Source organism: Cyclopterus lumpus, chromosome 13 (genome assembly GCF_009769545.1).
Source record: "Cyclopterus lumpus isolate fCycLum1 chromosome 13, fCycLum1.pri, whole genome shotgun sequence".
NCBI lineage: Eukaryota > Metazoa > Chordata > Actinopteri > Perciformes > Cyclopteridae > Cyclopterus > Cyclopterus lumpus.
In genome coordinates, this window is record NC_046978.1 from 1,078,057 (window position 1) to 1,100,588 (window position 22,532).

At 40.4% G+C, this 22,532-nt stretch overlaps 3 protein-coding genes across 12 annotated transcripts; 2 read left to right on the forward strand and 1 right to left on the reverse strand.

The window, feature by feature from the left end:
• The first annotated feature begins 501 nt into the window (after positions 1-501).
• Positions 502-3,624, forward strand: lamtor1 (late endosomal/lysosomal adaptor, MAPK and MTOR activator 1). Its single transcript, XM_034548876.1, has 5 exons — positions 502-753; positions 1,701-1,846; positions 1,932-2,009; positions 2,352-2,475; positions 2,810-3,624. The coding sequence occupies exons 1-5, from the start codon at positions 712-714 to the stop codon at positions 2,900-2,902; spliced, it is 483 nt and encodes a 160-aa protein (XP_034404767.1). The 5' UTR covers positions 502-711; the 3' UTR covers positions 2,903-3,624.
• A 1,374-nt stretch (positions 3,625-4,998) lies between these two features.
• On the reverse strand, positions 4,999-7,207 carry lrrc51 (leucine rich repeat containing 51). Of its 2 annotated transcripts, none has more exons than XM_034547868.1 (5): positions 7,107-7,207; positions 6,470-6,548; positions 6,139-6,344; positions 5,909-6,057; positions 4,999-5,357 (listed from the first exon to the last, which is right to left on the reverse strand). In XM_034547868.1, the coding sequence occupies exons 2-5, from the start codon at positions 6,519-6,521 to the stop codon at positions 5,222-5,224; spliced, it is 543 nt and encodes a 180-aa protein (XP_034403759.1). In that variant the 5' UTR covers positions 6,522-6,548; positions 7,107-7,207; the 3' UTR covers positions 4,999-5,221. The 2 variants fall into 2 exon arrangements, with proteins under 2 accessions (XP_034403759.1, XP_034403757.1); XM_034547866.1 differs by lacking the exon at positions 7,107-7,207 and adding an exon at positions 6,880-7,104.
• Positions 7,126-22,272, forward strand: numa1 (nuclear mitotic apparatus protein 1). 9 transcript variants are annotated; one of them, XR_004610684.1, is made up of 25 exons: positions 7,126-7,589; positions 7,887-7,959; positions 8,084-8,169; positions 8,334-8,407; positions 8,610-8,698; positions 8,782-8,856; positions 8,947-9,040; positions 9,206-9,365; positions 9,760-9,899; positions 10,087-10,198; positions 10,516-10,633; positions 10,929-11,069; positions 11,281-11,394; positions 11,497-16,311; positions 16,476-16,685; positions 16,831-17,021; positions 17,636-17,773; positions 18,534-18,645; positions 19,040-19,238; positions 19,417-19,553; positions 20,016-20,300; positions 20,794-20,889; positions 21,040-21,327; positions 21,756-21,815; positions 22,063-22,272. XR_004610684.1 is itself a non-coding variant. In XM_034547860.1 (25 exons), the coding sequence occupies exons 2-25, from the start codon at positions 7,921-7,923 to the stop codon at positions 22,064-22,066; spliced, it is 7,764 nt and encodes a 2,587-aa protein (XP_034403751.1). In that variant the 5' UTR covers positions 7,126-7,589; positions 7,887-7,920; the 3' UTR covers positions 22,067-22,272. The 9 variants fall into 9 exon arrangements, 7 of the variants coding, with proteins under 7 accessions (XP_034403751.1, XP_034403756.1, XP_034403755.1 ...); XM_034547860.1 differs by having other exon boundaries at positions 21,769-21,815; XM_034547865.1 differs by having other exon boundaries at positions 11,497-15,150; positions 16,171-16,311; positions 21,769-22,272.
• The last annotated feature ends 260 nt before the right edge of the window (positions 22,273-22,532 follow it).

Genomic DNA, 22,532 nt, shown 5'->3' on the forward strand with positions numbered 1-22,532 from the left:
ATGATACCAAAACATGTGCAGGTTGTTGCATCAATAACACAAGCATGGCTGAATTAACCTGTTATTTACCCACATCGAGTTCCCAATGATTACACTGCACACAATAGAATAGCCACGTCTGAACCAGACTTCCATCCACTTCCATGTTGAAATAATATGTTTGGTTAGTTTGTAAACTTAAACACAATTTAATTCAGAAATATGCACTGCAGGAGAACAATGCAAACTACAAACATGCTGTTATAGTATGATTCTCTCAAAGTACTAACACATATTGACAAATCAGTACTGCCCACGTTATTTAAAATATATATTTTTTAGGAAGCAAATTATATTGCTTTGCACAATATTCCTACAGCTTTAATGCGGGCAGTGTTATATGTTTATTGCACTGCTCCTAACGATGTAATGTGTTTTTTAAAAGTGTTTCTTTTACATAACTCACGTTTTAAAATCCCCCTCACGTGACGGACTCCGCAGCTGCCTCTCATATACCGGAAGTGGTCGCTGTGTTGTTGCACCAGAGCTACTGTCATGTGATAGCCTCGTCCGAGGAGCTGCTGTTGACAGTAGCTTCCCACCGTTACATGGAGCATAAGTGAACCAAGCAGGAGAAACGGTTTATGATTGTTGGAGAAGATAAATACGGCCCGTTTCTGACTGGAGAACAGGGAAGCCGGGGTTGTGTAGTTTCGCCCCTCGGACGCGGACATGGGTTGCTGTTACAGCAGCGAGAACGAGACCACAGAGCAGGTAGCTAGCGAGCCGCTGGCCGGCTGAAACCGATAAATATGATATTTTATATTAAGTACCATGATTTTTTCTCATTGTATCCATGTTTTATAAACGTATGCATTTTAGTAATGTGTGAAAAGCTCAGCAAGGGGTCTTTTTGTAAATCGTTAAAGTGTTATGACTGCTCAGAAGCAGCTTTAGCTTGCTAGTTAAAGCCTTCGGGTAAAGGCCTGACCTGAGGCAGGCTGTGAAGTTCACACTTTGATGGGAAACGGTGATCCGAGATAAGACGAGTCGGACTGATCTGAAGGCAAAGAAACGTTACATAAGTCAATTTATAGACAGTCACTTTTACGATCGGCAGGACATTGTGGCTTATTTACGTTAAACGAATTACTAGTAAACTACTAAATATTCAATTGTAACATAAACAGGCAGTGATTGATGTTCTGAATACCGTGGTCTTGATGTCTCTTAAGTCATATGACCATAGCCATTTTTAGTTTCCGGAAATTAGTCAGTTCTTCCTTGATACAGAATATCTTCCCTCTTATGCAGTTTATCGTCATACACAAAGAGTTACAGTAGAAATACATATCTGGCCACTTCACGAATAATGTGTATTGTCTGAAAATTTAATTTGTGTCTTATTTGTCAGATCACCCATAAAGACAAACTCAAATTAAATGAGTCCTGTTCAGAGCAGTGTGAATTTGTTCATGCTTCCACCTTATGTGTTCTGGTGGGTGTAAGAATGGCAAACCTGAGTTTAGTGCAAGTCTGCAAGGAGGAGTGTAACAATATATGTTACCGCAAGTATTGGGTTGTTGACTTATTCATTGCTATGTGTTGTTGTTGAGCTGATGCAACTACACAACTGTAACATCATTTGTTGTATTGTCATGAGCTGAAAACCTTTTTTGTTTTTTAAATCTCTTAATCCCATTTTGATCGACCTGTTCTAGGACCCTGATGAACGTAAACCGCTGATCCCCCACCCAAACCCTGTCAGCAAACCCCCAAATGGGACCGACTGGATCACTACGAGTGTTCCCTCAGCAAGGACGGATGAACAGGCCCTCCTTACATCCATCCTCACCAAGACAGCACAGTAAGACATGCATCCATAGATGAGCCAGATTCACGCACGTGGTTCCTGATATTAAAGCAGTAATTCATGTCATCTCCTCTGTCAGGAACATCATTGATGTGTCAGCAGCTGACTCTGTCATGATGGAGCAGCATGAATACATGGACAAAGCTCGGCAATACAGGTATGTGTGTGAGCAGTTGCGTAATGTTTATTGTGGAAGGCTGGTGCAGTTTTGTTGTCTGTGTAAGGGTATGGAAAAGGTGTGGGTCTCATCTGAAGATCGTTATCAATATAAGTGATTCAAAAAAAGAAATTGCAACAACATGGACCTATTTGCTTGAACCTTACCTTTTTAAACCTCAGATACAATGACACCTACTTGCTAGAGTTCTACCAAATGGCTATGTTTACTCTAAAATACAGGTGCAGAGATTAAACTGCAGGTTCTCAGGACACAGCAATGAGGCTGAACAGTCATGGTGACAAACTGTGTTTTAAACTTTAAGCTTGTGTTTTGTCTCAGTACAAAGCTGGCTGTGTTGAGCAACAGTCTGCCCCAGAAGAAGTCCCTCGCGCTCCCCTCCCTCACCAGCCAGCCCCACCAAGTGCTTGCGAGTGACCTGGTGCCATACTCGGATGTTCAGCAGGTAATCATACACTAGCACACATGGAAGATGTGTTTCCAGCAACCACATTCCTTCTGATCATGCGTTGCTTTTGTTGGCTACATATAACTTCAGAGAGATACTTGGAGGCAGCATGTGTAGCTATGTGGTATTGGAGTGTGTGAGGCTGGTACTAAATGTGTGGCTGAAAATAGAGCTTAGAGATATCAAATGCATTTCTGTCATTATTTTTGTCCACCTAATTGAAAAGACATTCAGTTGGTCATACACAGCGGTATAGTCTTGTTTTACTGTGTAAATTGGGAATTTGATTGATTTTGCTCACTCAACATGAACTCTTCTACTTTCTTCGCAGGTGTCCAAGATAGCAGCTTATGCTTACAGTGCAATTTCTCAAATCAAAGTGGATGCTAAAGAAGAACTAGTGGTCCAGTTTGCCATTCCTTGATTCTGCGACCCTGGCACTCACACTGTTCCTCCAATCCCGCTCTCTCTCTGTGTCACTTCTGCATCCTCACCCTCCAGCCCATCCATTATTAAAGCATCTTGGTTCTTGTGCTCCTTAGCTGTGCCTCTAACTGCTATAAAGACAGAGACAATGTAGGATTGCACCCTATGGCTGTCTTTTAGTGTACTAAATTATGTGTCCGTTACAAATGGTCAGCATGGGCAATGGAAGCTGTTCAACTGTAGATGGGCCATTGGGGTGTGTGCTCATATTTACAACAACAAGGCATTCTATCTACGTGGATCCCAGACTTTGTCAGAACCAGCTGTGGAAAAATCATCATTCAGCCTTCTTGGTAATCGCTCTAATCTTTGAAACGGTTCCAGGGCCGTCTCGGTATCTATATTTAGTTAGTTTCCCTAGCCTGTATACTCGGGTAAACAAGGTTAGCTTAGCACCCCAGACTGTGATGACATGGAACAATGCACAGTTTAAGTGGGACAGAGCTGTATGATTTTGGATGCAATGCATAGGCTTTTGGTGTATATGCTTGAAACAATCTTCACTGTAACAGGAGTAATTAGGAATCTTTGCGGCATTGAACAAGTACCATAGGTGCAAGTGCAAAGGTTGGGTATTTTAACCATTTACCAAGATGAAAACTTCCAACATGAAGTTTGCAATTCATATGTCTTTAATTCTGGGAGGAAAATGTAGTAAAGTGCAGCCAGAAAAATGAGGATACGTGTTAAGAGGCCATTATAATTTAGATGGATGTAATACTATAGATCTGATGTGTGCTGGTGAGATTTGACCATCAAACATCCCACAGTAATCTGGTGTCACACTGCACCAAGATTCATGTCACACGACAACCTAAACATGAACCAGTAAACCAACCTGGCATCGCACTGCAGTAATGTTTAAAATCGGACAGTGAGACGGGTTGGGTTGGTGATTGGTTGTCCGGTGTGTAATCTGTTATTCCAGTTGAGGCTAAATTATGAGTGACCTGACAATGACTGGTGTCCTCTGGTGGGTGAGGATGCAAACATAAGCAGGAGTGGGTCAACTAATGTCACAGGGGAGAAGGAAGATGGAGCTTTCTTTGGTCATATGCTCTCCAGTTTACAGACAGCAATGTGTCTTCTGCAGTTTTCTCGCACAAAAAAAAAGCTGTCAGACTCTTTAAATACAATCCCAGAAGGTCACATATTTAATAGCAGTGGAGGCATACAGAGATGAAGGGTGTTGGTGTGTAGAGGGTGCAGTGACGGATATCATGCATTCATGCCGCCTTTTGTACAGAGTTTTTCTGATTTGAATATAAAAACAGATGATGGATTGTATGAAGTTCCTCTTTTTGTGAGAGAGTTCATTGGTCAGGATTGGCTAAGATCTTGTGGGGATAAATAAATGTTTTTATGAAACACGAGAAAACTTTTAAGGACTGCATCTGTTAGCTTTTAAACAAAGCTTTCCGCTGCAGATTGTAATATGATTGAGTTGTTCATATTAATCAGAAACTAACCATTGTAGCAGTGTGGGGGAGCGCTAACAATCTATGTATCACGGCAGATAAAATGATCCGAGAACTGTTTGTGATTATTTATTTGTGTTTTTAAATGTTTGTTTGCTCATGTGCTCTCCGCCGAAGAGCACATGACTACGCGTGTGCAGGGTGAGTCGCTCTGGAGTCTCTAAAGGGATAATCTGCAAGGCTGTGATTATTTCAACCACGCAACTGATTTGAGCTTTTTGCGATGGGTTCTTGGCATTTTGTTTGTTACTCAAATGTGTTATACTACCTGAAATATGTTTGTAATATCTTAGGCTAGTACCAACAAGTTTTAAGAATTGTTATTTTCTTTTGGTTTAATTCATTCATTAAAGATTTTCAACATAATGTATGTGTCTTATTAAAGCTTACGTTCATGCTCTTATCTGGGAAGTGGTTGGTTCAGTAATGCTACAGGGAAAGTCATTAACATTAATAACTGGTATGTTCCAAAAGAATAATCCATAACAATATTAAAATATTCCAGAAGCCTCACCCATATTTGCAACAATATCAAAGAATGTATCTCAGGATGGTTCAGAGAAATGTATCACTTTATTATCAAGTGGTTGACTTCTCTTTTGACTATGCAATAATACTACAAAACTGTTCATTTCAGCAAATAAAAGTGGACAAAACCTGAAGGAACATTGCTGGGTTCACCACAGCTAAACAAGATATGAGGTTTTCGAGTAGTGGATGTGGACTACAGAACAAATGGGTGAAACTGGTTTCAACACACCACGATGGAGGCGAAGCAGTCACTTAAGAGTCTCCTTGCTGCCTCTGCGGCGTTTGTTGCTCAGATGCCAAATCTTTGCCATGACTCGCTCCTGGCGTGTCACGGCACTGAAGTCCATCGTCTTCAATTGAGGCAGAGCAGAAATCACACGATTCCTAAATGCACAAAAATACATAATCATGCACTAGATAGTTTAGATACACTCTGTATGTGAAACTGAATGTTGAAAACAGACCATATATCCCCTTTACTAGTGCTACACATATACTATACAATGTAATCCCATGAATAATAATGATACATGAGAAACCAGGTCATTGGAATATACTTATAACCAGCAGCCCCTCTGTGTGTGTGTGTTTTGTAACTGGTGTTGCTGGGCAGAGTAGGTTGTGTGCTGTAATATGAGCTTGATCTGCATTTAAGCACCTGCTATGCACCTACTTGCTTGCCAAGCATTCGCATCTCTCATAGCCACTCAGTGGTATTCAACTCTTGTAGCATAAGAGTAAACCCTCATTCTGCCCCTCTACTGTATGACAGTAGGAAGTGCTGAATTTGTTCTGTATTCAACAGCAACCACCAGCAGTTGTGGATTATTACCCAACAATCTGAGGAGTAACAATGTATCTCATATCCAAACATCTTACAACTAAGCAGGACGTGTCTGTGATTGTGTCGGGTAAATTTGAAGGAAATTCTCCACCTGTACGCCTTGTTGGTTTCGATCATATTTCCATGCAGAGTGACGGTATGTAGATGTGGTAGCACTCCCAGTCTGTCCACCTCTGACAGAATAAAAATGTTATTGCCGTGGAGATACAACACACGCAGTTCATGGAGCTCGCACAAAACCTGGAATACAAGCACACATGTTGCAGATTTACTGTGAGAGAAAGAAGACAGCTAAGCCACAGTGCTAGAAAACATGCTTACTTGATCTATGTGTAATATATTGTTGAAGGAAAGATCCAGCCAGGCGAGCCGTGACGGCTCAGCCAGGAAGTGGTTAACAGTCCTCTGGAGGTCATGAAGGTCAGGGATGTTGTTGTTATTGAGACGAAGGGAGCAGCTTAGGTACTTCATCTTTGGATTTCTCTTTAAAGGTCGCAGAGTGCTGCTGTGTTCCTCTGTCCATGCATCTGAGAACGCAATAAAAGAAATACAGTGAATATTAAGTACTGGCTCGCAGATTCTTTAGATTTTGTGTGAACTTTTATTTATGGTGTACTATGTTTCAAAGGAGAGGAATATGATAGTGTGCTACCTTCCAAACTGCTGATGTGTTTGAAGGATAAATCCACTGGAGCTCCGTACATATTCCCAACTCTAATAGATCCACTCACCTGTGTGAGAACAGTGTCATAATGGTGAATCACTGGCGAGTCAACTGACCCAGTGATAAAACACAATTAATGTAATCAAACTGTTTGAAAACACAAAAAGCTTGACTATGATTAATTTGCTGGCATATCATGGATTTGCAATACACACTTTGTAGCTATTGTATCCTGCCTCATTGTGTTATGAGACTATTATGGAACTCACTTGTCACAAATATCATATATGTACCAATAAACTGCGGCAAATTATAATAGCAACACGCTTTTTAGCCACGGTTATTCAGAAACCCGTGTTTCAACGTAATGAGATAAACGAGTTAAACGTTTGACTTACCTGGCGAAGAGACAACAACGCGTTTCCAAGGAAACGAACAGGTAGATTATGGGATTTGTAGTGAGGGTGTATATCCTCTTGCTACATCATAAATGTGTTATTATATTACAATTCAAATGCATTTTCCCACTATCTTATGTATATTATTAATATTATTAAATGTCTTAATCAAAACCTTATATTTGTATCATAGTGTGTGTGACGTTTCTCTCGTTTGCTAGAAACACCTTTCATTTCCACTCCGGCGTACACCGAAATCCATTCGGGGGGGCGGAGTCGGCAGTCAGCACTAGTTTTAGAACTAGTTTGACCAGCTGCGACATGACTGATGCGGACGCAAAAAAAAAAACATAGAGCAAACTAAATAACACAGTTTTGTATATACTTTGTGTATTTTGAACTGTATTTGTTCCCGCCCATGTTAAAGCGGAGCGAACCGACCAACGGTACCGACCAAAACTAAAACGAGTGCAACGTTTAGTTTACTTCCGGCCTTTAAACCAATCAACGTGGTTTATTTTCAGATGCGTCTGTATCTGAAAACGGATTGGACGGTTTAATCTTCTGCAACCCTTTTTGAATTGTGTCTGATTTCTCAAGCGACTGTTTATCTCGTAGCCGGTAGCTTCGTGTAGAAAGACGCAGGGGCTGTATGTCTTTTCAGGGGAACGGATACATACGATACTGATAAAAGACCGACGTCTTCAAAGGTGAGTCACTGCTGGAAAGCTACATGTTATGGCCGTTGGTATTTTAGAATGAACTAACCTTCAATAAGTTACAGCTGACGTTACTGAAACCAACGAAGTTTGGTTAATGTTAGGGTCACACCAACTTCAGCTTAATGCGATATTTAACACTCAGTAGGCAACTTAACTGTGATGTAGGAGGGCTGACTTTAAACGAACGTTATTTAATTAAATGTAGTTACATGTGCTCATTCGTTAGCTTGACAACGCTAGCTAGCTGATATGCTTGTTTAGGATTTGTTTTTTTTTGTCTTCCAGGTTGAAATTATTTTGAGATAAAGGTTCCGCCAACATGACAATTAACTTGGGTGTTAAGGCTCTTCTGAGCTGGGTGAGTTGATAGTGACGTTCATTTTATTATGCAAATGTATTTGCTCAAGCAAAGCTTGAAGTTGGATAGATAAGATGGATGGATGGCTTGTATTTAACCAATTTATCAAATTATCTTTTTGCAGGTCAAATCCATAAAACTGTCCGAAATAGTATTAACACTCGACGATTTAAAAGATGGGGCAGTCCTACTGGAAGTTGTTTGTATGCTGTAAGTAGAAGCAATGTGTTGAAATGCTTGGCCTGTGTAAACAGGGGACGGTCAAAGCCTTTTCAACTTAATTTTAAACATGCTTCTCCTGTTGGGGCGTTATTGTTTATTCAATGGGGGGAAAAACACCATTTTATTTTAGTTTCACCTTTTTGTCATCTCAGGAAAAAGGAACCCAATTCCGGTATCGGCAAATCCATTGAGGAAAGATTCAAGGTCATTGCAGACTTTGTGGAGAGTGAGTTTATTTATGTAACCTTTTTAAAATATCACTTTTGGGTGTGGTCTAAAGTATGCCCTCTTGCACCTGTAAATCTAACAGACTGTTAAAAAGACACACCCCAAGGACCACTTTTTATCATTTACTCTTCTATTTGCTTACTCTTAGTCATGGTTGAATATTGCTTTGCTTTGAGAATTAACCTTTGTATGTTTATTAGGGGATTGCAGATTTAGTTCAACCAAAGGAACTTCATTGTCTTGGGACAACATAAGAGCTGGTATCAACCTAACCATAGAAATTGCAAAGGTACAATACTAAATCAAAATAAGAAAACTACTGACTAATGAACACAAAGGCCCCTTTTGACCTATTCTTTGTGATACCACCAGGTGCTTTTGTTGCTCCTATACCATGACATAATGAATGACCGCTTAACACTGAACATGTTGGAATGCGATGTGGAGGTAAGCATTCACTTAGATGCATCACATTTCATTCATCATGTGTTGTGCTATCAATAATTCTGTGAACATTTGTATCCACTCATCTGTTAGCGAGAGATAGCAAACCTAACTGCTTCCTTTGTGATGGAGAACGACGGCTGCGTTTATTTCAGCGAAAGACTTGATGCCCATTTGGCAAGGAAACGTAAGTGAAATATTTGTTGAATCTTTCATTTTTTTTTCATGCCATACCATAATAAGAGACTTTAGTGTCATACACCCAATGCTGCTGTATCACACTAGCTTGCTGATTAGGATTTAACATGCAAGCTGTGAAATTTGTCAAATCGTGTTTCTCCATAAATTTCAGATTTGCCAGTCGCCCGTGAAATATTTGAGAGATCAGCAACCACCTCGACCTCCAATGTGTCGTCCATCTCCTCATTTTCAGATGACGAGTCCCCCATCTTCCACCGCACACAGAAAGTCACATTTGTAAACATGCAAACTGTAGCTTCCTCCTCAGTCAGGTACCAGTGTGGATTTTAATGTTTTCAACACACTTTTCAAATTTCAAATAGCCAATTTTACGTACACTGTAATCAAAACTTTGGTTAGGATCAATCGACCCTCTTTCTGAAACATGTTTCAGCTTAATAAGTTGCTTGTCTCTATTGTAAGACCATCAGCCCGAGAGAATAGGCAGAAGCAACAGTTTGTGTTCTTTGTAATGAAAACTTGCAGTTGGGTTTCATATTAACATGAAAGCTGTTTCATCTACCATGGTTTGGCAAACTTACATTAACTAAGATTTACATTTTCTCAACATGACAACATGGCTAACTTTGTAGGGTTGCATTTCATGATAACATAACAATTTTGTCTGAATATACATGCTTGCCTGATCTGCTTTTATTCCCACAGCAAGTCTCCTCTGCAGGAAATCATGAACACTCCTAAATTTCAACTGAGGAAGATGCAACGACAGATGATCACGGAGAGAGACCACAGAGATGGGTTGGAGAGGGAGCTGTCCAGCAAGCTTGCACTCATTGCACAGAGAGGTACCGCATTTAAGTGTTTGGATAAAAAAACATTGTTATTTAGGTTGATACAAGAACATCTTTTGTGCTTTATTTTTGCTGTTTCTTTTATGGGCAACTGACTGTGCATTATAATGTCTGCCTTTTGTGTATGTTTTTGATTCTCTTTAAATAAAAGTATGTTTTATGCTTACTTTGTTTTCTTTAGAGTCCCATATTAACCAGTTGCAGTACCGCCTTGATAAAATGAAAGAAGAGCAAGGTGATCAGGAGAATAGTATCAGGGAACAGCTCAATGAGCTTCAGACCAAGAACGACATGTAAGTATCCAAGGACAGTGAAATAAGGCCTATTTATTAATACATGACAGAGCTAATAACATGTTTACATCAAAGGTGTTTGTTCAACTTGCGCTTGCGAATCGGCCGTAATACAGGCTGTGACACCTCCCCTGCTGAACTTATACATTTAGGGTGGTTTGATGCTATAATATAACATTCTTCTCGAAGCAATATGATAATCTATCACAAGTCTAACATTTTCCTGAAGAAATTATTTATTACATACCATGATCCGTCCAAAAAAAGTAAGAATTTGTTATGAAAGTAATTGAAGAAACTGTTTTTGTCTGTCTTAGGTTACACATTCGTCTAAATGAGGTGGTGAAGCAAAATAAAGACTTCAAGAGTAACTCTTCACTTATGGAGCGCAAAGTGGACGAGCTGTCAGACGAAAATGGTGTACTCTCATCCCAGGTAATGACACTCGTGCAAAGGTTTTCTCTGATAAATGTGGTCTCTTTTCCAATCCCCTCTGAAGTGAGTAAACAATCAGTAACAGTCATTTGCCAATTGTACATCTTTGTACAATTGGAGTCAACATAATGAGCTTCAGACTTCTCCTAAACTAAGTCATATAAACATGCTGGTGCAGTTAGGGAATATGCAAGTCTCAGTGGGGTCGACACTAGTAATAACACTTTCAGTCACGTGTGTCAAAATTGGCATCACAACTTTAACTTAACACAAGCTTTCTTTAATGGTTTTGCAGGTGAGAACTATGTGTTCACAGCGTGCCATATTTGAGGCAGAAGTTGGCAGGCTGACAGAAACCCAAGCATTCACTCAGGATGAGTGGAGAAGCAAAACAGGCCACCTACAGAATGAACTGAACAAAGCTACCACTGAAAAGGTAGATGCACCATCACAAGAAATGCTAGAAACTGCTTTGGATTTGTTAAATTATTAACTCAGATTCACATTGAATCCACTAGAAGTAAATTAAACATTCATTCAAGTTTTGTCAGGATTGGAATCAATATTCTACTTTTCCATTACTTTGATTAATTGCATTTCTACTCAAAGTTTAAAAACAATCTAATATGATCCTTTTTGTTTCTCAGGAGATACTGACTGAACAAATTCAGATCCTGCAAGGAAAGATTTCCTGTTTGGAGGATGAAATGAAGAGGGCTACTGAGCAAGAAGTAGGAGAGAACATGGGGCCTGTAATGGAGGTAATGTGATTATGTTTAATTCAGAAAATGTTGTTAATCCAATTTAATCAATCTATTTTGGATTAGATGGCTACTAATTGTGTTCTCTTCTTTGATTTATAGAGAGAAATGTTGGATACAGAAATCAATGGTTTGAAGAATGAGCTGGAGAGCACATTTTGCTCCCTGAAAAAGGCTGAGGTGGAGATTGAGTCCAAAACACAGCAGCTGGCAGAGTATCAACAAGAGATTAATCATCAAAAAGAGCTCCTGAAGCAACAAGAAGCCCAAACGGAGGCAATTATTCAAGCCAAGGATGACATTTTAGACAAATTGGAAAAGGAGATCACTGAGCAGAGAGCTGTCATTCAACAAGAAATCCAGGATCTCAAGATTCAACTTGAGAAAGTTGAGCAGCAGAAAACTGAGCAGATGACCAGACTACAACAGCAAATTGCTGCTTGTGAACAGGAAATAGAAAAACTAAAGGAAATTAAGAAAGAGAAGGAAGGCCTTTTGCTTCAGACTGAAGAAAATGTGAAGTATCTTGAGACAAAGTTATCTGCTGCCAGTTCTCTCTTGGCTGATAAAGACCAACAAATTGATAGTCTCAGAAAAGAAGTTTCCATTCTTACAGATAAAACCCAAAACAACCAAAATGAAATTCAAAATAAAGAGGAAATGCTTGCCACATTACTCCTGGAGAAGTCTAATGAGCAAGATGTTTTTTGTAATAAAATCCAGAGCCTAAGAGTCCAGGTGGAAGACCTTAGCTCGTCTCTCAAACAGGCTGAGCAGGAAATTCAACTTAAGCAAGACCTACTGGCTAAAACCCAACAAGAGAATGTCCAACAAAGAGAGGTACTCCAACAACAGATTGTGACCTGCGAAGTGGCGGTTCAGAAGTTAAACAAAAAAATACAGGTAAAAAACAAGCAGCTTGTTATTCTAAAGAAGGAAAGCTCCCAACAGTCAGAATTGTTGGAGCAAGAGATTACAGATCTGAAAAGCCAACGAGAACATCTGAATGACTCTCTCAGAAAGACCGAAGACCAAGTTCAGACTCAGAAAGTTATGCTTACAAAGCAAGAGCAGCAAAGTGCTCATCAGACGGAGGCCCTGCAGCAACAACTGTCTGCTTCTGAAGAGAGGGTAAGGAGCATGAACGAGGAGATCCAGACTAGAGAGGAACAGATGATCATGTTGAAAAATCAAAGTTCACAGCAGTCAGAACTACTACATGAAGAGATACAAGAGTTAAAGAAACAAGTTGTGTGTCTTAGTTCATCACTGAAGAATGCAGAGAGCAATTTGCAATCAAAGGACGAGCTGTTTGCTGAACATCAACTACAGAGCACTCGGGATATGGAGTCACTCCAGACACAGATGGTATCATCTCAAGATGTGGTGACGATGCTGAATACGGAGATTCATGCTAAGGAGGAGCAATTAATTCTGCTCAAGACTGAGACCTCTTCTCATTCTGAAATGCTACAGCAAGAGATTGAAAGTCTGAATAAACAAATAGAATGTGTGAATGATTCTCTTGAGATCGCTAAGAACCAGGCTCAAGCCAAAGAAGATTTGATGGCCAAGCAGGAGCAGGAAAGCACTTTGAAGATTGAGACACTTGAAAAGCACAGCGCCGCTCTTGAGGAGGAGGTCAATCGTCTGAGGGAGGAAATCCAAACTAAAGAGGGCGAGGTAGACCTGTGGAAGGTTGAGAGCTCCAAGGAGTCACACGTGCTGCACAATGAAATCCAAACTCTTAAGGACCAAGTCCAAAGTTTGAATGAATCCTTGAAGACTACAATAGAGCAGGTTCAGACTAAAGAAAACCTGCTGACTCAGAAGGAAATGGAGATTTCTCAGGAAAAAGATGCATTTGGAATCATGATCACAACCTCTGAAGAGGAGGTGAGAGGGCTAAGGGAGCAGATCAATACTAAAGAGGAACAACTGGCCACACTAGAAAGAGAAGGCTCCACACATTCTGACATGCTACAGCAAGAACTCAAATATCTAAAAACACAACTCTCTAATATGGGTGACTCTCTCACCAAACAAGAGCAGGAGAGTACTCATCAGAAGGAGCTTCTGCAGCAGCAACTGTCATCTTCTGAGGAAGAAGTGAGGAAGATGAAAGAGGAGATCCAAGCTAAAGAGGAACAGATGAGACTGCTGAAGACTGACAGCTCAGGACAGTCAGATGTGCTGAATCAAGAGATACAAGAGTTAAAGAAACAAGTTGAGCGTCTTAGTTCATCACTGAAGAATGCAGAGAACAATTTGCAATCCAAGGACGAGCTGTTTGCTGAACATCAACTACAGAGCACTCGGGATATGGAGTCACTCCAGACACAGATGGTATCATCTCAAGATGTGGTGACAATGCTGAATACAGAGATTCATGCTAAGGAAGAGCAATTAATTCTGCTCAAGACTGAGACCTCTTCTCATTCTGAAATGCTACAGCAAGAGATTGAAAGTCTGAATAAACAAATAGAATGTGTGAATGATTCTCTTGAGATCGCTAAGGACCAGGCTCAAGCCAAAGAAGATTTGATGGCCAAGCAGGAGCAGGAAAGCACTTTGAAGATTGAGACACTTGAAAAGCACAGCGCCGCTCTTGAGGAGGAGGTCAATCGTCTGAGGGAGGAAATCCAAACTAAAGAGGGCGAGGTAGACCTGTGGAAGGTTGAGAGCTCCAAGGAGTCACACGTGCTGCACAATGAAATCCAAACTCTTAAGGACCAAGTCCAAAGTTTGAATGAATCCTTGAAGACTACAATAGAGCAGGTTCAGACTAAAGAAAACCTGCTGACTCAGAAGGAAATGGAGATTTCTCAGGAAAAAGATGCATTTGGAATCATGATCACAACCTCTGAAGAGGAGGTGAGAGGGCTAAGGGAGCAGATCAATACTAAAGAGGAACAACTGGCCACACTAGAAAGAGAAGGCTCCACACATTCTGACATGCTACAGCAAGAACTCAAATATCTAAAAACACAACTCTCTAATATGGGTGACTCTCTCACCAAACAAGAGCAGGAGAGTACTCATCAGAAGGAGCTTCTGCAGCAGCAACTGTCATCTTCTGAGGAAGAAGTGAGGAAGATGAAAGAGGAGATCCAAGCTAAAGAGGAACAGATGAGACTGCTGAAGACTGACAGCTCAGGACAGTCAGATGTGCTGAATCAAGAGATACAAGAGTTAAAGAAACAAGTTGAGCGTCTTAGTTCATCACTGAAGAATGCAGAGAACAATTTGCAATCCAAGGACGAGCTGTTTGCTGAACATCAACTACAGAGCACTCGGGATATGGAGTCACTCCAGACACAGATGGTATCATCTCAAGATGTGGTGACAATGCTGAATACAGAGATTCATGCTAAGGAAGAGCAATTAATTCTGCTCAAGACTGAGACCTCTTCTCATTCTGAAATGCTACAGCAAGAGATTGAAAGTCTGAATAAACAAATAGAATGTGTGAATGATTCTCTTGAGATCGCTAAGGACCAGGCTCAAGCCAAAGAAGATTTGATGGCCAAGCAGGAGCAGGAAAGCACTTTGAAGATTGAGACACTTGAAAAGCACAGCGCCGCTCTTGAGGAGGAGGTCAATCGTCTGAGGGAGGAAATCCAAACTAAAGAGGGCGAGGTAGACCTGTGGAAGGTTGAGAGCTCCAAGGAGTCACACGTGCTGCACAATGAAATCCAAACTCTTAAGGACCAAGTCCAAAGTTTGAATGAATCCTTGAAGACTACAATAGAGCAGGTTCAGACTAAAGAAAACCTGCTGACTCAGAAGGAAATGGAGATTTCTCAGGAAAAAGATGCATTTGGAATCATGATCACAACCTCTGAAGAGGAGGTGAGAGGGCTAAGGGAGCAGATCAATACTAAAGAGGAACAACTGGCCACACTAGAAAGAGAAGGCTCCACACATTCTGACATGCTACAGCAAGAACTCAAATATCTAAAAACACAACTCTCTAATATGGGTGACTCCCTGACAAAGGCTGAGGAGAAGGTTCAAGCTCAGCTTGTCATGCTCATCAAACAAGAGCAGGAGAGTACTCATCAGAAGGAGCTTCTGCAGCAGCAACTGTCATCTTCTGAGGAAGAAGTGAGGAAGAAGAAAGAGGAGATCCAAGCTAAAGAGGAACAGATGAGACTGCTGAAGACTGACAGCTCAGGACAGTCAGATGTGCTGAATCAAGAGATACAAGAGTTAAAGAAACAAGTTGAGCGTCTTAGTTCATCACTGAAGAATGCAGAGAACAATTTGCAATCCAAGGACGAGCTGTTTGCTGAACATCAACTACAGAGCACTCGGGATATGGAGTCACTCCAGACACAGATGGTATCATCTCAAGATGTGGTGACGATGCTGAATACAGAGATTCATGCTAAGGAGGAGCAATTAATTCTGCTCAAGACTGAGACCTCTTCTCATTCTGAAATGCTACAGCAAGAGATTGAAAGTCTGAATAAACAAATAGAATGTGTGAATGATTCTCTTGAGATCGCTAAGGACCAGGCTCAAGCCAAAGAAGATTTGATGGCCAAGCAGGAGCAGGAAAGCACTTTGAAGATTGAGACCGTTGGAAGGCACAGCGCCGCTCTTGAGGAGGAGGTCAATCGTCTGAGGGAGGAAATCCAAACTAAAGAGGGCGAGGTAGACCTGTGGAAGGTTGAGAGCTCCAAGGAGTCACACGTGCTGCACAATGAAATCCAAACTCTTAAGGACCAAGTCCAAAGTTTGAATGAATCCTTGAAGACTACAATAGAGCAGGTGGAAATCTTCAAAATTGAAAAAGGAAAAGAGGAACTCTTGAAAGCGAAAGAAAACGCAGAGGAAATTGAGACTCTGAAGCGAGACCTGCAGGAACAGCTCTCCACTAAATCGGTGGCTACGGAACACTACAAGGCACAGGTTGGTCAGATAACATGACACACAATTCGGTTCAGTGCTTGTATTTCAAACTTGTTTACTGTCAAAAATTGATTTTGATCTTTTCCTTTCACTTGGTTGGTTTGTCTCTTTTGGTGTCAGACGAGTAGTTTGGACTAATATGTTTTCATGTCACAATGCTGCAGATGGAGAAGGCACGGAGTCATTACAACGGAAAGAAACAGCTTCTCCAGGAAAGCCATGGGGAGGTGCTTGAACTCAAGCATTCCTTGGAGGTTAAAGAGCAAGAAGTAAAGGCTACTACCATGCAAAACCAGCTGCTTCAACTGGATTTGGACAAGGCCCAAACCAATGAGAAGGCACTTTTGGACAGAGTGGCTAGTTTGGAGGCACAGGTTGGTATTGTTTTTGAGGCATAAGAACTGAGACACTGTCTCTTTTAACCTACTGTACAAACAAACAAACAAACATTTAATTTAATTTTTGCTGCTGATCTCTTTTTTAAAAACTTTTAAAAATTGATTTGATTGTTTTTTTTAGCTGGCTTTTGCTGACCGTAACCTGCGGCAACAGAATAAGATTCATGGTTACGAAAGAAGTGCAGCAGGGTCGTGTTACTTGGAGGTTCCCTTTGGACTCTCGGGTGTTGAAACTAGAGCACAGGTGAAGAGAACCGTGAGCTCTGACAGCCAGGACCAGAGCTCTCTGGAAGACTCTCTGAACAACACAAGGTAATACAACCCTCAATTAAGTAGCATGACATCTTCTAGGGCTGCAGCTATTTCATTATGCGAGTAAAGACAAAATACTATGGACAGTGTTATAACATCCATCCAAAATGTCATTTCTCTGTAGTTTTGTTATTAGTGTTTTTTAAACACTAATAACAAAGATAAGATGTGAGCAGATCTTCAGTGTCTTAAAACCCATTTTGGTTCATTTATATGTTAAATTTTCCTCGAAAGTGTAGTTTTGAGGTTAGGGAAGGTCATAGTTTTTCATCCTAAAGTGGTTCAAGTAAGTATGCATATGAATTTATGCTTTAAATATGATGTATTGAATTAAGAAAAGCAAAACATTCCACCAAACCAACTCTTTTTACCCGTTTGGGTTTGTAATTTTTTTTACTGTTTTAAATATACCAGACCTGACTTTGTTCCCCCCAAGATGTTCCCATTATCCTAATAATGTCTCTGAAAGTTGGCCTTTGCCCTTGATGTTTTTGTTGTCCCCCGAGCTCTCAACAAAGCAAACAAAGAAGAGCCATAACATCTTACATTGGAGCATAGTGGGAATATATTGTGATTGCAAACTTTTACAATACTCTTTCTTACCTTTTTTGCAGGAAACTTTCAGCGCCTCATGAATCAAGCACACCGCTTGTTCGCAGTTCAGAGCGCTTGGCAGCCAAACGTCGAGGTCTAGAGGCCGAGTCACTGGAATCCCTGTATTTTACCCCTATAAACACCAGACATATCAACAGGTACGTCACACAGTTTCACATAAAAGGAAGGTTTTCTGTTTACAATGAGTGAGAGTGGTGTGTGTTGTAGAGTTCTCCTAAATACCTTTTCAGTTTATTATATACTAACTGCAGACATGAGTGTCTTTTGAATTGCTTATCTTTAATCAACCTTCTTTGCACTACATTACCTTGTGAAAAAATGCTCACATGTGTTTAGAACATTTAGTTGGGTTTATTTAAGCAGTCTTTTTTTTGTTGTACTCCTGTGAAATAGTTTCTTTTCTTTTTTCTTTCTTTTGCGAGACAAGATGTCAAAACCTTTAATCAGAAAAGTAAGATTTAAAACTTAATGTGAAAGTCCCCTTTCTTAAGGAAACACCTGTTTTGATTGAGACCAGTTCTAAATCTTGATTGGCTGAAACTATAATCGGTTGTTAGTGACAACAGCGATGCAAAGCATATGACTAGAAAGAAATCGATATATACAACGTAAATATGATTTACAATTGTTTAAATGTGAGTAATGCAAGACCAATAGGTGTCCTGATTCCAGTCCATAACCATGCAGAAACTAATACTGAATTACTCAAACTGCAGCTCACCAAAAGCTCATTATTTATATATGTAAATATATATATTTTTCTGTTTAAATGTATTTTTTTATATTTCCTGGGCTTTTCTCCCTATCTTATACATACAATATCCTGATTCTAGTAAAACCAGAATCATTGTCTTTTCTCCATACTCAACTATTAAGATCTTTTGTTTTCTTTTGCAGGACCAGTACAGGTACAGGGCAAAGAATGGAGCTGGATTCAACCTGTAGAAATCCAACGTCCTCTGTAAAACGACGCAGGACCACGCAGGTTATTAACATCACCATGACCAAGGTGGAGGATTCTCACTAGCACACTTACTGCATGTTCACAATAATGCACACCGTTTAAGAAGCTACATTTGTATAATCACAATGGGTTCTTTCTCACTATTTTGATGATGATGATGACATTTTACTATTTATGCATTTTGAGGGTTCAGTTGACTCTTCAGTTCAACTCTTAATTTGTTATCCTTAACCTTGTCGTGCTAGGTTTTAACCATCCTGCTATAACTATACGTGTAATTAAAGAGCTCTGTGCCCCTTTCATGTTAGGAGTACTGCTGCCAGTACACTCCAGCAGTGTAAAGATGCATTCAAATGGCTGAACAAAAATGTTTAAACTTGCCCTTTTGAAAACCTTTTCCACACTGAAGCCGTAAGTGATCGTTGAACTCTTATCGTAGAAAACCCCAGGCAGCGGTGAAGATGATGAGACTTTCTACAGTCTGGCCTCAGCTCGCTCCCAACCTAACCTCGCCAGTGCCCACTCTGCACGACCCGTGCCTTTGGTGTCGTTAGACACACCAGCCAGAATGACCAGCGCTGCCAGCGACCAGCTCATCAGTCTTCCAGGTTACAGACGCAGCACAATCCATTCACAGAGTAAGTGTGACGATGTATCTATAACACAAAGGGACAAAATTAAGATTAGACTTTGGATCCTCAACATAGAGGGGGCGGATGTACTAATTAGTTACTAATATGTGGTGATTGATCCCAGATGGGTATTACAGTTGGTGTAATCTTTTCTTTTTTTTTCTTCTACATGTGTTGTCTTTAGCCGCTAGTACGTTCTGTGCGGGGGTAGAGAACGAGCCCGAAGGGGCACCTGACGATTGGAGGAGGATTGCTGAACTCCAGGCCAGGAACAAGGCCTGCCTTCCTCATCTAAAGAGCAGCTACCCTGTGGAGTCTGATGTTAGTAGAGAGGGACACTTGCGTGCACACTGAACATGACAGGAATACAGTCACACAGCAGTAGTCAGAATAGTGTAAAAATTGAGATTGTTGCGGTACCAAAAATATACACAAAAAGGGATTTACACATACAATAAGCCGCTACTGTAAATCTGATACTGGCCTAAAACCATCTTCTACACCAGTAGTCACTACTTCCCACAGCAACAACAAATAGTTTTAGTTGGTGACCACCAATTTATGTAGTGCCTCTTATTCACCAATCCACACACACACTTCCACACCAATGCAGCAAGGTGCAGGCCGAACCGTCGGGTTCAGTGTCTTGCCCTAATCTGAAATATTATGAAATCTTAAGCTTGAAAATATCTTTTTTGTGTTACAGTTGGTTCCAGTTTCTGCATGTTATTTCTCTCTCACTGTTTTGATGAAATCTCTCTCTCTCTTTCTCTGCTCTCATAGACTGGCCGTGGCAGTACTTTCCTTTTCACAGACGAAGAGCTCCGTACGGGTGAACCATCAGACACATTCCGTCGGGCGTCCACGATGCCTGGCCAGCTGCAAGACTCTCTAGCCTCCCATCGGCACTCCTTCATGGTGGGACACTCAGGTGCCGCTGCCAGTACTCGTTCACACCGTCTGTCCTTGATGCCAGGCCAGCTGCCGTCAAAAACTGTCGGCTCCTCTCAGCTGAAAGGCACAAAGCGCGCTTCATCGACGTGGTCGGTAAATCAAACTTCACCTGAGGTTCGTTTGCATTTGAATGCACAGAAATGTTTGTTGCATCTTGTGTAACTAAATGGTTGAACTTGACTGAAGCACAGTAGATGCATGTTTCATAGACTACAATTTGACATAATATCTTTTTCTTCAACTTATTGATAATGTAGTTATTTGAAGTTTAGCATTCAAATTTGACTTTTTGTAATACTACTTATTGTTACTACCATCATTTGACAATCAGCTATCCTATCATAGTACATGACATTCTCACTACCCTAAAGATCACATTTGAGTGATCCGTGTTGAACATTTTTGTAAAAAGAGGACAAGCGGCTGACATATCGACAGTTTTTATTTTTTTAATATTTTTTTTATCATCCAATAACAGTGGTCAGGCTTTTGTGTTTCTTATTGCATTGGTAATCTGAAAGCTTACTGTTTTTATGTTAATATTAATGTAATAAATGACCATGAATCTGAAATGTAACTTTCTGAAATCCTCTTCTCTATCTGACAGAAAAAGGTGAAGGCCAGCTGCTTCCCACGTCCACTCACTCCTAAAAATAAGATCAGTGAACCATCAAGCTCTCAGCTTTACCCTGCCCTCAGTCCAGTGAGTTTATTTTATATATAGACACGCACACACACACATACATGTTTTTGAAAACGGAGACAATGACAAAATGATATAATTTGTGGAACACAATCGTACATATTGTGTTTTGTATGTTTCTCTAAGTTTTCACTTATAATATTCTCTCAGGCTGATCAGAGGCAGTCTATGGTTTTCAGTATTGACAACACACCTAAAAACAGCAACTACCTGAAGAAAGGGCTAAAAAAACTGCGCAGCTCCACCAGGAAATCCCCAGGCAAAAGTTTAAAGAAGTCGCCCACTCCGACATCTTCACGCAACTGCAAGGAAAACATCCACGCTGGAGTGGTGCGAGGAGGCAGGATTGGCAGCTCCAAGTCACCCCAGGTGGCATCTAAAGCACAGAGAGCCACCAGCAGGTCTGCAATGTCTCCTCTGACGGCTAGTGCTCGCAAGGTAAAAACACACATGGGCAAAACCATTAGACTTTTACAGGACACACTTAGATGATAATTTTTAAGGTGGAATTGTTTCTGTCTGCATTTAATTTCCGGAATGCCGCTTGTTGTGTAGTGGCAGAGGTGGGAAATCGGTTTAAATAGGAGGCAGAATGACATAGAATCTCATCAGCTCATAATCAATGATTTGTTAAAATTTATATTTTACTGTCTGATTGTTACTTTACAGTAACAGTACCAACCCTTTTGTCCGCACATATACAAGTGTACCTAATAAACTGGTAACTTTGCATTAATTAATTTGCAACAAATTACTGGCGGTGGATTATATTTGGCTGTCCCTCATTCGTGATCTAACTAATGAAACAAAACTACATCATTGTGAAAGAGAACTTTCCTGAAATGTGTTCGTTCTTTACATCTCAGTAACTGTTTTCAGAAGCATGCGTCTGTCAAGGAAGAAAATCTTGCTGGACGTCTAAAAAGGTCATTAAAGTCATTTTTATTTAGTGACTGGCTTCTTTACACTGGCTGTTCTCACGTCTTGTTCACACTGGCGGGCTGTTCTCACGTCTTGTAAACTCACGGTGTTTTCATTTCATATAACAACCCATGTGGTGTACACATGCATCTGTCACACAACGCATGTCACTTCCACTTATATTATTGTGTTAAAATGTTTCTCTGTGAGCCTCGGTTTAATCAGATTTTTTTTACATTTTTTATTCCACAGATGATGAGCAGGTTGAAGGTGTGAGGACAGGTTCCCGAATTGGATTCATAATTGTCTACAGTTCTACTTGATTATACTTCTTTTTCTTTTTTTTACTGCCTCATTTTTGTTGTTGACTTTCAGGGCTTTTTATAATCTTGTTTTAATCTACTTTTATTTCTTTTGTATTATATTTACATGTTTGTCAATAAAAGGATTTTGTCCATTGAAGGTCCAGAGCTTCTTTTACATACACATCTGTCAGGGCATCATCATTCAGACATCATCATTGCTTGTAACAAAGATGGATTATTACTGCAGTTCCACCTACTGTCCCACAACTATCCCTACAAATCAAAGATTTATGGTACTGATGGTTAAGGATGCCGCTTTCTGACAGTCTGTGTTAATTCTGACAGTTTGCTCAAAGGATCAACTATGGAATTAAAGGGGTTTTAAAGTGAGGTACCTCAATCTGTCAACTCATCCAT